The following is a 14,982-nucleotide window of genomic DNA, read 5'->3' on the forward strand; positions in this document are numbered from 1 at the left end:
GTGTGTGTGTGTCAGTGCAGACATGTGTGACTTCATGAGAGCAGTTTTACTTTATCAAACATGTTAGAAAAATAGAAACAAGGATTGTTTTTAGAGTAGAAAACATAAACAAGCTGTTCACACTCAAATCAGCTGATCCACCAGGCTGAACTTCCTGCCTGGAAGAACGTTTTAATATATGAGGAAAATATTTCTGACGGTTAGTTTAAAAAAGCCGCACAGGGTTTAACACGAGCTCGCTTTGACCTGCTGATTCTGCTTCCTGACCGATGCTGAGGTTTTTCTTATTCTGGGACTTAAACGGGAACAAAGTCCAGGCTTCGTCGACACACCCAGGCGGAGAAGAGGACGGCGCAAAGATGTATTTTTATATCGGAGAAAACCATGAAATCGTAAAGAAGCAGAGTCGCTGTGCGGCTGGTTTAGTCACCGTGGCGACGCCACGCAGCCTCGGCCTGGTTTTAGGCGTACCGTGAACTTGTTGGAGCCTCCATGTTAATGATGTCGTGTTTGGATCGAGGACGCAGATCCAGAATGACCTCTGGAGCTCCGTCGCCAGGAAGTCACCATAGAGACCAGCATGGCAACCAGCTGTGGTCCATTTACTTTACAACATAGTATCCAGGCATTAAAAGTGCAGCAGCCTTTAATTGGAGGGCAGTTTGAGGCTCCGACACACAAAGAGACTCGATTCTCTCTTAAGAGCCTGAATTAGAAAAGATGAAAGACGGAAATTATGGGAATGACGTCGTAATTTGGGGTATTTTCCCTCTGAGCTGTGGACTGATGCATTTCTTATCACTGCGCTGACGTCACCTAAAGGTTTTCAAAGGGTCGTCTGAAATCCTGCAGCCGCTGAGACTGAGGCGTCTTTGTTAGACGAGCTTCAGCCAAGAAGGTGAAGCAGAAGCAGGAACTTTATCTGCCCCCAGTTACAACTCGTATTTACGACAACATGATGTTAATGTTGTGATCTATGGTCTGACTTTCATGAATGAAGTCCAGGCCTCACGCTGACTCTGCAGGTTCATTCAGTCACTGCCCAGCACAGGGCGAGAGGCGGGGCAGGTCTGTCACAGGGTTTATCAACAACATTCAGGACAGAGTTACAAACACATGAAAACAATACAAACAACAACAAACAACAACAAACCTGAAGAGAAGCAGCTCCTGTGCACTCGCACACATCAAATCAGAGACGGTTGGATGAGAAACGACCCTCAGAGAGGAAATATTCATGAATCTCTTCGAATTCCTTCATTTCCTGTAACTCCAAATCATAAACCTCATTTTCCTACTATGATAAGGTTGCACACGAGTGGGAGGGGCAGATATGTCCCCAAGTGAAGTGTTTCCTTCTGTGTTTTTCGTACATCGGAGACTTTACGTTGTGTCCTCCCACTAGTTTAGGTTAGGGGTTAACCTCAGGGTTAGTTTCCCCTGAATGAGCCTGACATGCTGCACAAACCAGAAACAGCCGTTTCCAGACGTGCGGCGATGTCACTGATTTGCTTCCTGATTGTTTCTCATTTGCTTCAGTAAAGTTTGATTGTGGAAGCCCCACAGACAGAGTGGTGTTTCCACTCAGGCTCTCTCTCACCATCATCATCACTCCAATAGCTTAAGCCACGTTGGGTTCAGTTACAGCCAAATGTTACGTGGGCCAGATGCCGTACGGCGTCCACCTACAGCAATAACTGAAACACAGCATCGTGGTTCGTTTGTGCCTTTGTTGTCATGCTGACCTTGCTTCAGTCAGGCCACTATTTTCAAAAGAAGATTATTTCCACTTGCATTGTTTGGGTCTTTTCGGGTACCTCCCTGCCTTCCATGTGCAGCAGACCTCTGACGAGTGATACGACACTAACTTGATCAAATACAACAACGATTTCAAAGGCTGGAGATGCCCAGAATCCATCTTATGATGCAAAGCTTTGTGTCTGCAGGAACACGGGGATGACAAATGAACACCTGAAGCATCTGACAGCGTGTCTGTGGAAGTTCTGACTGTTCTCTGTCTGTCCTGACCCGACAGAAGGAGAGCGACCAGCAGATAACTGCGCAGGTGGAAGGCGGCCTGACCACCTACACCCAGACGGGCCTGGCGGCCGGTCAGGATTACAGAGTCGGCATCGTGGGAGAGATCGACGGCAGGAGAGGAGGCGAGAGCACCGCTGAATTCATGACACGTGAGGTTTTGTTTCCTTCTTTGTCAGAAACTCCTCTGCTTTTCTCTTCTTACTAAATCGAAGCCACAATCGCTTCCACCCTCCACAGATGGAAATGATTTTAACACTTAGATAACCATTAAAAATGAGGAAAGTCATACAGACTACACTGACTTTGAATAACTTGTGTACTTCTTAGTCACTCTGCACTGAATTATCCTCCTTAATAGTGTTAGTTCTTTGGCTGGTTTACAGGAGTTATACCGTGATGGTGTTTAGGAGGTGTGATGGGTGTAGCTACGTTTTATCACGTCGTTTTGTGTTGTAACCATTCTGAGAACACCAAGTATTCCCCAAATACACACTGTGTGCAGATGTCCTGACAAAAGGCATGTTCTTCAACTCTGATACCTGAACCAGAAAGTAACTGTGCGCTGGTCCTGCTTTATGAAAGAGCCTGAAGTTAGAGAAAGGAGCCTCTGACTAGCATACTGGCACTTGAGAGCAGCTCAAATCACCAAACTGGCAGCAGGAGCTTAAACATTTCACTCTCGCTGCCCTTCCTGTGGGAGATGTAATCTGTGGCAGCTGCAGAGAAGCTGCCCGGTGGCTGGCGATGAAGAGGACGATTCAGTCTGCAGGAGTTTAGAAAAGGCAAAAACCGAGTGGAAGTGTATCGATCCAAGCCAGGGGGGTAAACAGGAACAGGTAGACGGCTTCATGTTACCTGGAAGAAAACATTCACCTGGCGTGTGCTGGACTTTCTTCTCTGTTTTCTTCACCTTCAGTCATTTCTGGTCCCACCAACCTCAGAGTTGTCAAGATGTCGTCCACATCTGCGGTAGTCCAATGGGAGCCGACAGTGGGGGAGATTGACAGGTACCGTCTCACCGTAACGCCAAATGATGGAGCGGGGAGGAGTCAAGAAATGACCATCCCAGCTGACCAGAACTCCGCACAGATCCAGCGGCTGGAGGCCGGGCGTTTGTATGACATCCTGCTCGTGGCAGAGAAAGACACGAGCAGGAGCGCTCCAGAGACCACCCAGGTAGTCCCCGGTGAGTAGAGCCAATCACAGCTTGCTTCCACTCAGGTTAACGTCCTGGAAATCATTTTTCTTAGCTCACGCCATTGACTGTATGTAGATAATGGAGATAGCCTCAACTTTATATGTCAGAAGTGACCTCATTTAAATCATATTTAGCTAATGCTCACTAGCTTTGTTTGTAAGCTGCATCCATAAACTGTCAGATACTTGCTAATTAGTGCTAAGGAGCTAAAAAATAACGTAAAAGGAATTAAATTCTTGGCTGGTCGACTACTACATTTAATAGCAATTCCAGTGTTTAGTACAGTTTGACAGTAAGCCAAACATATTTATCAGATAATTGCATTACAAATGCTCCACGAGTCTCCAACAGCAGTCGAGAGGTCCAGTTCACATGGATGTTAGAGGAACTGAAGGTTACTGCTTGTTAAGCATTTTATATGAAATTTGTGGTCAACAATGTTAGTTAGAACTATGAAGTGTATATAACGTTTCTGGTCTGAACAGTAAATGCAGAGCTACCTCACAGCTTTCTAAAGGACAGACGGAGGATTCTCCTATAGTTTAAGAAAAATAAGTCCGGTTAAAGTCTCAGAAAATGATGCTTTGGCCTGATTGATTAATTTAATAAAGTGCAGTATGATGTTTGCAACTTTACAGTCAAAAAACAAGCTAAAGCAGAACATGCATGACCACGTATGACTCTGTGCATCCATACGAGTGTTCACCGTTTCTGTTGTGCTGTATGTTCACAAAAACCCAAGATAAAATCCTCACCTTGAGGCTTCACAGCAGGACTTGTTACGTCTGGCTTTAATAAGAGCCTCTGGTTAGTTATCACCCCAAAGTTAGTCTGAAATGACTCACTGCTGAGTAAAAAGTTAGAAATTTGATAAGAGAGAGAAATAAAAGGAAGGAATCCAGGTCGTTGTTGTTCAAAGATTTCTTTTCCAGGCTATGCTCGGGCCATAACAGCTTTTGTTCGGCTAAGTGAGCCTTTGTGTCCCGACACCTCATCATTCAATGAATTACGTCATATAAAACACGTTAGTCGATGTCCTCCCCCGACCCTCAAGAAGAAAACGTACTTTTATCTGCCTCTAACCTCAGTCGTTATATTTCTTTCTCAACAGTGATACGAACAGGTTTGTCCGAGGAAAACAATAATGACATTATGATATTCTCCTTGCAGGTTGAACATGGATGCTGCTGACCTGAGTTATGGTTTGCTCGGGCTGGCAAACTGTTGTAAATCAGGTTTCCTTAAAGGAACAATAATGGTTAACAACCCTGCTTTTCTTTCTTTGTTAGGTGTGACTTCTTCAGTATTAAGGGCATATTATGATGATCTTAACACTTAATCCAAATACTCACTGCCTTTACATCCTTAGGAACGATATTACCAAGATTTCCCACGGCAGCTTCCCCTCCATATATTTCCAAAGAGTCCACTTTGACTACCCAGGCCTCCCTAGCACCTAACCAAGATGTTAGCAGCATACACCAAGACTTGAACCCATCAGCCGAGGGACAAATATTTGACCAGCGTGAGAAGACAGAAGATGTGAGCAAGGACAAAGACTCCTCAACTCCTATAATAATTGCCAGAACTAAACCTCTGGTCAATAAAATGTTTTCAATAAATGGCACCAGCCCCAAACCCATCGGAAAGTCCATATTGCCAAGGAAGCAACCGCATTTCAATGCAACAAGAGTTGTGCCCAGAAGGAGACCTTTTAAAAAAGTCTTGGAGAAGAAAAACCTTAAACCAGGTGTCCCCATCATCAGACAGTCTGTGTCAGACCCAAGTATAGAGGCATCCAGCTCTGACAGAGTTGATAAAAATAAAGCTATGCTGCCTGGAACAGATTCAGAAACAAAGATCCAAAGTAGCTCAGAGGAATCAGCGGCTGCTGCTGACTTAAAAGGGCCACCGCATGTTGGCATTGCAGGCCATGGAAATGACACTGGTCTCGTTTCTCCAGAACCAAGTGGGACCGTTCAAAGCCAAGAGAAGAAATGTCTAAATAAAATCAAAGTGACACATTCGAGACTCCCCTTAAAAGATAGAGGCAATGGGTGTAGGGGGGCTGAGCATGCTGGCATGGTAGAGAAAAGTCCAGACCTGGGTTCACCGCCTTCTGCAGAGCCAGACCTTGATTATAAACCAGATCCTTTACATAAACTTTTGAAAGACACTTTTGATAGTATGAACATCTCAACATTTTCTGTTCACCTGTCAAAATCATCAAACCTCTCAGTCAATGCAGACATAATTGGGAAACAGATTTTGAGAGGACTGAAGCCACTGCCATCGCTCTCATCCTCTTCAACATCCTCAGAGTCACAATCATCATCGCATTCATCAGCCTCAAGGACATCACACTCTCCAGCTGCACCACCATCACCTTTATCCTCACCATCCCCACCTTCACCTGGTTCCGATGGATCAACGGCAGGTTCATCGTCCTCGCAAATGTCTTTAATTCCATCATCACCTTCATCTTTACTGTCACCACCTCCATCCACATCATTGTCCCTTCCAACAACATCATCATCCCCTTCCAGATCTGATAAATTTGATTCACATTCAAGCAATGAGCTAAGTGAAAGCAGCAGAAGTATCTCTGCGCCTGCACCACCCACAGATAGAAAACCACCACCAGAAGGTGGGGTACCTCGAATGAACACTCCTAAATATGGAATCAGACGCCGTCCATATGCAAAGTTTGGACCTTTTCAGAACAAAACCCATATAAATTCTAGATTCCGTCTCCCCTCCCATCGTATGAACCTTAGTCCTGAAATGACAGCAGAGAACAAACATCGGCCGACGAGCGAACTGTTGTCTTTACCATCTATATCTGCTTCTGAGGAATCATCCTCTGTTAAGGCAAGTGTACCAGTGAAGGATACAACTGGGTTAAAAAATGGGACAGGTACACCTGACTTATCTGGAGTCGAGCAAAACCAAAAAAATGTGCAGATAGAAAGACAAAGGATAGCAAATCGCTGTCCTCCATTCAAGAATTGCCGTTTTCTAAAAGGGGGACCTTTTCAGAATCAAACTCGTCGTATTGGACCTTTGAACCGTGAAACAGAGCCACGCAAAGAGCAGGTGGTTTCCAATGAGTTAACAGCTACGTCAGCCCCTTCTCTTCCCAAAGGGCCTGTGAGAGATGCAGATGATGGTGGACTTGGGACAAGAATCTCCTCCACAAGTTCAGCCACTGAGTTTAATCGGACACTCAGAGGAAGAGGAATGTCTTCCTTCCATCGCCCAAATACCAAACTGGGCTATATCTCTCGCCAACTATATGCAAGACGTTTAAAAAACGGAACCCAAAGAGTACCTCAACGTCCGTATAACTATCCTCCTCACAAGTATTTCCCAAACAAAGAGGTAAATGCAGGCAGCACTGGAAATCAAACTGGCCAACTGGGAAGCATATTAACTCGCCAGAATGTCCGACACCCTACGCATCAAATTCCAATTAGAGAAGGAAATCAAGATACTGCAGCTGACCAGATAGATGGTCAAACCAATGTCCGATCACAGACTGAGAATCTAGGAACTGGAGACAGAGCTGTGGGGAGAGAAGAAGATATTAGCAGTACTGATTCAAAGCTGCAAGAAATAAATGACAACGGAAATCCTGGCAAAAGCAATGGGACTGGAATTCAAGGCAGACCAACAAAACAACATTTCCCAAATTCAAGACCCTCCAGCTCAGTCACATTTCCAATAAGACAACCAGCAGCAAAAACTGTTCCAGCACAGCATCACACCCACATTAGACACTACACCGGGGGTAGCCAAAAGAGTGAGAACCCACAAACATTTGAAAGTAAAACTAAGCAGACAAATCCTACGTCAGATCTTTCTTCGTCTGGAGTCTTAAGGGAACCTTTGGACTTTGTGGAAGTCATAAACCAGACCACTGATGGATTCACATTGATATGGGACTCACCTGAAGGCAAGTACAAAAACTTTGTTGTGACGAGAAAAGACGGAAAAGAGGAGGACACAGAGCCAAAAGAAAAAGAGCATGACTACCACGATTCTGGCAAAGAGGGAGGCAGGGAAGAAGAGAAGACGAATCACACGCCTAACAGGGACACCATTTCCCAAAATGTAGGTAGTGAAGATGAGAACAGAGTGCCTGGAAGCCTTGTAACTCATGCCCCAAAAATCCAAAGCAAAACAATAGTAAAACCAACAGAAAATGAAAAAACCTTCAAAAAAGTCCTTCCTGGTTCAGCTCGGTCCTTCCGGTTTGAGGATCTGCCCCCACAGCCCGAGTACACCTTGACCTTACTGGGAAAGGGCCCTGGCGTTCTGTCCAGACTGCACAAGCTTGTCATCAGTACAGGTACAAGCTATTGTAACAGTAGAAAAGATGAATTTCTACTGTGCAAAGCTTCAAAATTACTGTCAGTGTTGTCAAGTCTCGTTCAGACGGCTCGATTCTTTCTTTTTGATCTTGTACCCGCGTCAGTCTTGGATCATTCAGAAGACTGTTCATTCAAGTGCTAATAACTAATAATCACTCGTCTTAAATGTGACTAGAAATGTGTGCTTACCCACTAAATGCTTCCTCCATCGTGGTTTCAAGAGCTCGGATGCTGTGGCGCTCTTGAAGACTGTAAGCTTGTGATTTACAGTTCCACATTCATCACTTTGTGTTTGTCATTCAAACAGTGGTTCAGTATAACTCACTTTCTTATTAACACATACTGATTTTGAAAAAACTCTCATGAACTTGTGTTTTCTGTTCATATTATATTTGTGCAGTCATTCTTCAGCTCTCGTGAATATGACAAATACTCATATTCATGACATTATAAAGATCAACACCCTGTCCATCCAGTTATTTGATGTCAACCCTCAGATGTGGGTTTACAAAGCTGTTTGCCAGATAGTCTTCTTAGTTTGTACTGGCCTAACTTGGTTAACAAACAACCTGCAGAACTTACCAGACTGCCACATGCAGAAAATTTACCAATTCTTTACAAAAAACAAAAAAAGAGGGCGAATCTTTGTTTTTTTCTCTTTGTACAAACATTAGGGAAGATTTTATGTACAAGAAACCAAACAGCATTCCAACTCTGTTGGGCATGATTAACAGAAGAGGACCCAGGATTGAGCCTAGGGGAACTCCACTCAGATGCACTGTTGATACAAGTTGATCAACTAAGTTGACATCAAAGACATCAGTAACAACGTAACTCTCTTCATTCACTGCTACTCTGGTTTTTTCTCACTCAGGGTAAGCTAACAGCCATCTTCACTGACACCTCTTCACCTCTCTCCCAAACCAGGGTAAGACCACGGCTGGTCTCTCTACTTTCGGTCTGTTTTAACTTTTCGCATTTAAAAACGAAAAAGTAAATCAATTAGTAAATCTGTAAATGTGAACATTTTAAGGTAAATCAGCGCTGTACAGTACTGATGCATACTGTCAGTATTATACAGTACAGCATAGATTTTAATACAAAGAATAGTCTAATTCTCTTTTGTAATATACAGCTTAAGTCGTGCAAAAAATAAAACAAATATCATTTATTGAGTGATACCGAGTCCTTCTGAGTTTTGGAAAATTATCTTAACTTCTCCCAATCGTTTCCTGGTTCTCACTTCCAGCTCTAAACAGTTAAATTAATATCTTAATGTGTTTGTGTTCATTCACTCTGAATAATCTTGTCAAGTGGTCTCTTTATCTTCCTTTGTTTTAACGTCCTTTATTCCTGCCATGCCTTTTATTTTCAGGTGAGACCGAGCAGCTAACTACTGTGTTAAAATGTCGTCACTCCCTCCTTTGCCCAGGAGCCATCTGCATTTAATTGTTACTTTATATGTCTGTATATGATTTGTATACTGTATATATGTTTGCATTGTACATATATACACAGAAACCCATTGGAGCACTAATAGCAAATGTGTGGATGAATAAATAATACTGTGCACACTGTTTTCACTCATGACTCTTTTCACTCTACTTCAGTGTTTTTCACAAACCCAGTTATTATTTTTTCTTTCTCTTTGTGGAATTTTTGTATTTCTGCTGCTTGTTTTTGTCTTTTATTGATGTTTTTCCCTCCACTTCCCTTCCTGCCTTTCGTTTACCCCCCCTCTCTTGTTATATTCGATCTGCCCTCTAGGACCCGAGCCTCCCTCTAACATAGTCTTCAGTAAGGTGACGGAAAACTCTGTGACGGTGTCGTGGACCAAACCAAAGAGTCCCGTCAGCGGTTTCAAAGTCACATATACCCATGCAGAGGATGGTGAGAGCCTGGATTCCTATTGTGCTTCATTTCTTATTGGCTAGTGAATATTTACGTAAGCCAGGGGTGGGCAACTCCAGGCCTCGAGGGCCGGTGTCCCTGCAGGTTTTAGATGTGTCCCTGATCCAACACAGCTGATTTAAATGGCTAAATTAGCTCCTCAACATGTCCTGAAGTTCTCCAGAGGCCTGGTAACGAACGAATCATGTGATTCAGGTGTGTTGACCCAAGGTGAGATCTAAACCTGCAGGACACCGGCCCTCGTGGACTGAGATTGCCCACCCCTGACGTAAGCAAAGGTCCAGTTTCTAGATCAGGGAGCGAGGTCACAGCTGATGAGTAAAGACGTCTGTTCCATCAGAGGTTTGGTTCAGTTCAATAACATTGTTTCCTCTGTGTGATTGTTAGATCCTTGCCGTATAATTTAAAGCACCTTGAGGCGACTGATGATTTGGTGCAAGACTTTATGGAAAATAAAACTTTTTATTACATGCAAACGTCTATTAGGATTACATGAATAAATAACTAATCCTGTGTTTGTGCATGCAGGCGAGCCGGTGTCGGTGTCTCTGGACTCAAAGGACTCCACTGTGGGTTTATCCAAGCTCTCACCTGGTTCTTCTTACGAGGTCACCGTCATCTCCACCCTCGGACTGGACGAGAGCGATCCAGTGAAAGACTTTGTCATGACGCGTGAGTCACGCGCTGTTGTTCACTGTTTATCTCAGCCTGAGATGACACACTGTTGTAAAAGTTCATAATTGAATCCACACATGGTTTCTTTAAACAGTTTCATGTTTTCCATTTTTTGTGCTTTTTTTACACTGAAGAACTAAAAACAATTAATTTTACATGATTTTGCTTCTATATGAGAACTGGTAGCTTGGTAGTGTGTGCAGCAGGTGCTGACCTGGAAATGAGCTGCACGGTTTTTATGCTTCGTCTGAGGAGACTCGTGCTGGATTTATTCCAGTCGTCTGTGTTATTTCAAAGAGCAGAGAAGGCAGTTCAGATGATTCCCATCCTAAACACAGTCTCACGGGGAAACTGGAGGCTTTTTCTCATCTTTGCATATTTCACTGGTGATCAGTCCACAAACTTCAGTGAGGTCAAGCAATGGCTCCTGGCAAACACTCTTATCCTCAATGATAAGAAAGCTGAAATTGTGGTCTTTGGCAGTAACGTTCTCCGTGCCAAACTTCGTGATGCTTTTGGTTTTCTCACTAGTTCCTTTTCCGACACTGTTAGGAATGTGGGCGTGTTACTTGACAGCTCTTTTAAACTTGATAAACAAGTGTCTGCTGTTGTTAGATCCAGTTTTTACCAACTCCGCCTTATTTCTAAGGCCAGGCAGTATATCCCACATAAAGACCTGGAAAAGCTCATCCATGCCTTTGTAACTTCGAGGCTGGATTACTGCAATTCACTCTATTTTGGACTCCACTCTGCCCTCCTTCATAGATTACAGACAGTCCAAAATGCTGCTGCACGCATTCTAACCAAAACTAGGAAGTTTGCCCACATTACTCCCGTCCTGGCTGATTTGCACTGGTTGCCTGTGAAATATCCAATTTAAAATTCTGCTGTTTACTTTTAAAATCACTAACAACATAGCACCGAGCTATCTTAAGGAACTCCTAAGCTCATATGTTCCTGCTAGGGCTTTAAGATCATCCTCACAGTTACTGCTGGTGCAGCCTAGATCTCGGCTGAAGTCTAGAGGTGATTGAGCGTTTGCTCTGGCTGCACCACAGTTGTGGAACAACCTTCCGATTGGCATCCGGGCGTCTGACTCTATTCAATCTTTTAAATCACGGCTTAAAACGTATTTGTTTAATCTTGCTTTTTCTACCGGTGAAATGCTGGCCTTGTTTGCAGTGATTTATTCTATTAATTTTCCTATCATGCTTTTATTTGCACTGTGCATGTCATATCGCCATTGTGTTTTGATGGCATAGTTATATCGCGCTATAGTTATACTTTTTTCTGTTAGTGGCTTTTTCCTGTGAACATAATTTTACACTTTTATTTTTTGTTTTTATGACTTTGATTATACTTAAGTGTTCATTTGTTTTATGTTAAGCACTTTGGCATGCCGTTGGTTTTTAAATGTGCTCTATAAATAAAGGTTGTTGTTGTTGTAGTTGTTGTTGTTGTTGTTGTTGTTGTTGTTGTAGTATGTATTTGGTGATTATCAGACTGGGGCGTGTGTCCTCTGGAGTGGAAAACTGAGAGAGAAACTTCAGGAGAATTATAGAAGTATTCATTTCACTTTTACTTTTAGGCTTTTAAATCATGAATATAGAGTAAAAACTTCAGTATTACAATACAGATTTATTTTAATCGTTAGTTGGTTAACTGGCATTTTACTTTCTTCACCGTGGCCGTGATGTTTACTGCACTGAACTTCAAGTTGAACCGATATAGCTGAAATGTTGCTGTTATAATTGTGGAGCGGGAGGTCAAGATGGGAGGTTGTGATGGGAGAAAGGTCATGATGGGCGGTCATGATTCTTTTCGTAACCATTATTACCTTTATGTGTCTCTCAGTGCCCGACCCGCCGACACACCTGCGTGCCGTAAACGTCACCGACTCCACCGCCTTGTTATTGTGGCGTCCAGCGCTGGCAGCCGTTGATAAGTATTCCATCGTGTACGGCGCGGGCACAGGTGAGCAGCCTGACTCATCTCACTGTTAATGCAAACTCATCATGTCTGCATCATGTCAGTTTCTCTTGCGTGTCTTAAATTCACCCACGGCTCCTCGTTGCTACTCCTACGTGTTTGACGAAAGCGTCCAGTCTGATCATCGTTTTGAATGAGGCAGTTTGCTTGTGTAGGTTCAGAGGTGAAGGTCACGGTGTCCGGAAACGCAGCCGAGCAGCAGCTCAGCGGCCTGGAGGGATCCACCACCTACACCGTCACTGTAACCAGCCAGCTGGGCAGCCGGGAGAGCTCGCCGGCCACCACCAGCTTCACCACCACCGGCGGTCAGCACCACCTTTGTCTGTAGTTTGGTTTGTGACCTGAACAAACACGAACCTCATCAGTGTTCCTCTCCAGGCTCGGGGAAAGTTGGGGAAGGCCCACAAGACCTCCAGGCGAGCAACGTGACTCCACGCACTGCCACGTTGTCATGGAAACCTCCATCAAAGCCCGTTGGTAACTACAGACTGAGCTATCAGGCTAAAGACAAAGAAATGAAGGTGAGCAAGTTTTAAAAATGATTTCCTGATTAGTCAGTGACTCGAGTTCAAGTCACGACAGGAAGCGAGGCTGATGTTCTTTTTACGCCTCCTCCTATGATTTTTCTGTGATTTAACTTCTGAGAACACAATCGTCCGGCTTAGCATCGCCTCTTTGAACCAAAGAAAATCGAATAACATATTTGTTAAATTTGCTGAGTCCTCTTGTCCTCACCGTGTGCACATCTGGACTGTTTCCAGCACAGCTGCTTCTTTTGGGTCACTCTGTGGACGTTCACACTACTTACACTTGTACAGGTGTGGAGTGACGATTGTGTCGATGGCCAAAGAACTGCTGAATCTTCAGTCATATAAAGATCAATCATTAGAAGGAAAACTCGAGTTATTGTTATTGCAGACTCCAGAATCGCAGCAGTGATAGGGATTAGCAGGACCCTGGAGTCTAGACGCTGGTGGTGGTGAACACCTGGGAAAACTCCCAGATGTGTGAACACTGAGCTTCCTTGTGGAGTTTAAACTTAAAGAGATCCAGATGTGTACATGGCGACCACCTTAAAGAGAACCTCAGACTCATTTTATTATTTATTTATTCGTGAATATCAGCAGATGTTGAATTTGATGGTTGTTTCTCACCAACCGTCAAAGGAAAACGTGGCTGAGACGTTCCTGTTTATTTTGACCTGATGTTTATAATAGCGTGCGTATCTCAGACATTCGTGAGGCCTGATTTCCGTTTGTACCGGCGGCAGGAGGTCATTGTGGACGGCTCGTTAACGCAGTACAACCTGACTGGACTCCATCCTGGATCCACGTATACGCTGCAGCTCCAGGCCGAAGGAGGAGGACAGTACACGTCCGCCATCTCCACAGAATTCACCACCGGTACTTCTTCGAGCCTTCGTCAGTGCTGTTGTTGTTCGAGATTTCCTCCCACCCTCACCCTCCGTCTTGCTCCTCCTCAGGTACCCTGCGGTACCCGTTCCCCACTGACTGCTCTCAGGAGCTGCTGAACGGCATCGTGACTTCAGGCGAGGCAGAGATTTTCCCTCAAGGCAGACACGGGACGCCAGTGACAGTTTCCTGCGACATGGAGACAGACGGTGGCGGCTGGACGGTATAAACTCACACCACAGAGTCGTCTTTACTTTACGTGTGTTTGCCTAATTTAATTACTAATAAAACACTTCCAATATAGTCCAGCAGTATTTATAAAGCACGTTTATGGGACTCGATGGAGACCGGCTCGCTTTCAAAGGCAGCCTCGTGTCAGCGCCGCCTGCACTGAGCAGGTCTCGGGTGTTTGGCTTCCTGTGTGCAGGTCTTCCAGCGGAGGAAGGATGGCTCCGAGAATTTTTTCAGACGCTGGAACGAGTACGTGGAAGGATTCGGGGACGTGAATGGAGAGTTTTGGCTCGGTGAGAGATGCTTTTTAATATCTGAGTACAAATCTGCACAGGACCAGGCTCCGTGTGGTGAGGAAACATATTTGGAAACACGGATGGCAGATGCAGCTTCCACAGAGAGCAGTTAAAGCAGCAGATTTGAGCACAGCGCCAGTTTAACTGGAATGACAGACATTCTCATCCCAGCCTTTTCTCATTTTTCTGTTCAGTATGTCTGTTGTTTATTTTGTTTCCTGTAATAAAACCCGATAAACTCGCCCCTTCAGGACTCGCGAGTATCCACAACCTCACAGCGATGAGCAGGATGAGCCTGCGGGTCGACCTGCGAGACGGCGACGAGTCGGTGTTCGCTCAGTACTCGACGTTCGAGGTGGCCAAGAGGAACTACAAACTGACTGTGGGAGGATACAGCGGCACCGCAGGTAACACGGGAACCTGGAACAGGTGATCAAAGGTTTTCAGCACCGCCGAGCTCGATTCAGGTTCAGATGTTTGCTCTGAACATCCTGATCTGCCTGGGTCTCATTCAGTCAGAAAAAGCCATCACACCAAGGTCACCTCTGTCCTACTGTAATGTCCAGACTGGGGGGCAAGGCCCCTAAAAGCATGCCCCTGCCTGCACTCCTGGCCTCCTTGGTCTGGGACACTTCAGACTGAAACCTGCTGGACGGTCGTGTATCATCAGAGTAGAGATAGACCGCTCCGATATTACGTATCGGTATCGGTCCGATACTGACCTAAATTACTGGATCGGATATCGGAGAAAAATAAAAAATGTAATCCGATCCATTAAATATCACGAAAGCACCTCACAAAACTTGCAACAAGCCGTAACTCACCTCAGAACGTTAGCACGTCGGAGCAGTATGCAT

At 44.6% G+C, this 14,982-nt stretch overlaps 1 protein-coding gene across 1 annotated transcript in view; it reads left to right on the forward strand.

Annotated features, from left to right (window-relative positions):
* Positions 1-14,982, forward strand: part of tnxbb (tenascin XBb) — a 50,838-nt gene that overhangs the window by 32,866 nt on the left and 2,990 nt on the right. The window contains exons 7-18 of the mRNA XM_013915197.1: positions 2,036-2,189; positions 2,957-3,226; positions 4,608-7,589; positions 9,379-9,501; positions 10,051-10,194; positions 12,052-12,171; positions 12,342-12,491; positions 12,565-12,707; positions 13,457-13,589; positions 13,670-13,821; positions 14,026-14,122; positions 14,377-14,532. Coding sequence (XP_013770651.1) covers positions 2,036-2,189; positions 2,957-3,226; positions 4,608-7,589; positions 9,379-9,501; positions 10,051-10,194; positions 12,052-12,171; positions 12,342-12,491; positions 12,565-12,707; positions 13,457-13,589; positions 13,670-13,821; positions 14,026-14,122; positions 14,377-14,532 — 4,624 coding nt within the window. The remainder of the gene's footprint in view (positions 1-2,035; positions 2,190-2,956; positions 3,227-4,607; positions 7,590-9,378; positions 9,502-10,050; positions 10,195-12,051; positions 12,172-12,341; positions 12,492-12,564; positions 12,708-13,456; positions 13,590-13,669; positions 13,822-14,025; positions 14,123-14,376; positions 14,533-14,982) is intronic.

The sequence above is a fragment of the Pundamilia nyererei genome, unplaced genomic scaffold (genome assembly GCF_000239375.1).
Source record: "Pundamilia nyererei isolate P.nyererei 1_Seehausen unplaced genomic scaffold, PunNye1.0 scaffold00268, whole genome shotgun sequence".
Classification (NCBI taxonomy): domain Eukaryota; kingdom Metazoa; phylum Chordata; class Actinopteri; order Cichliformes; family Cichlidae; genus Pundamilia; species Pundamilia nyererei.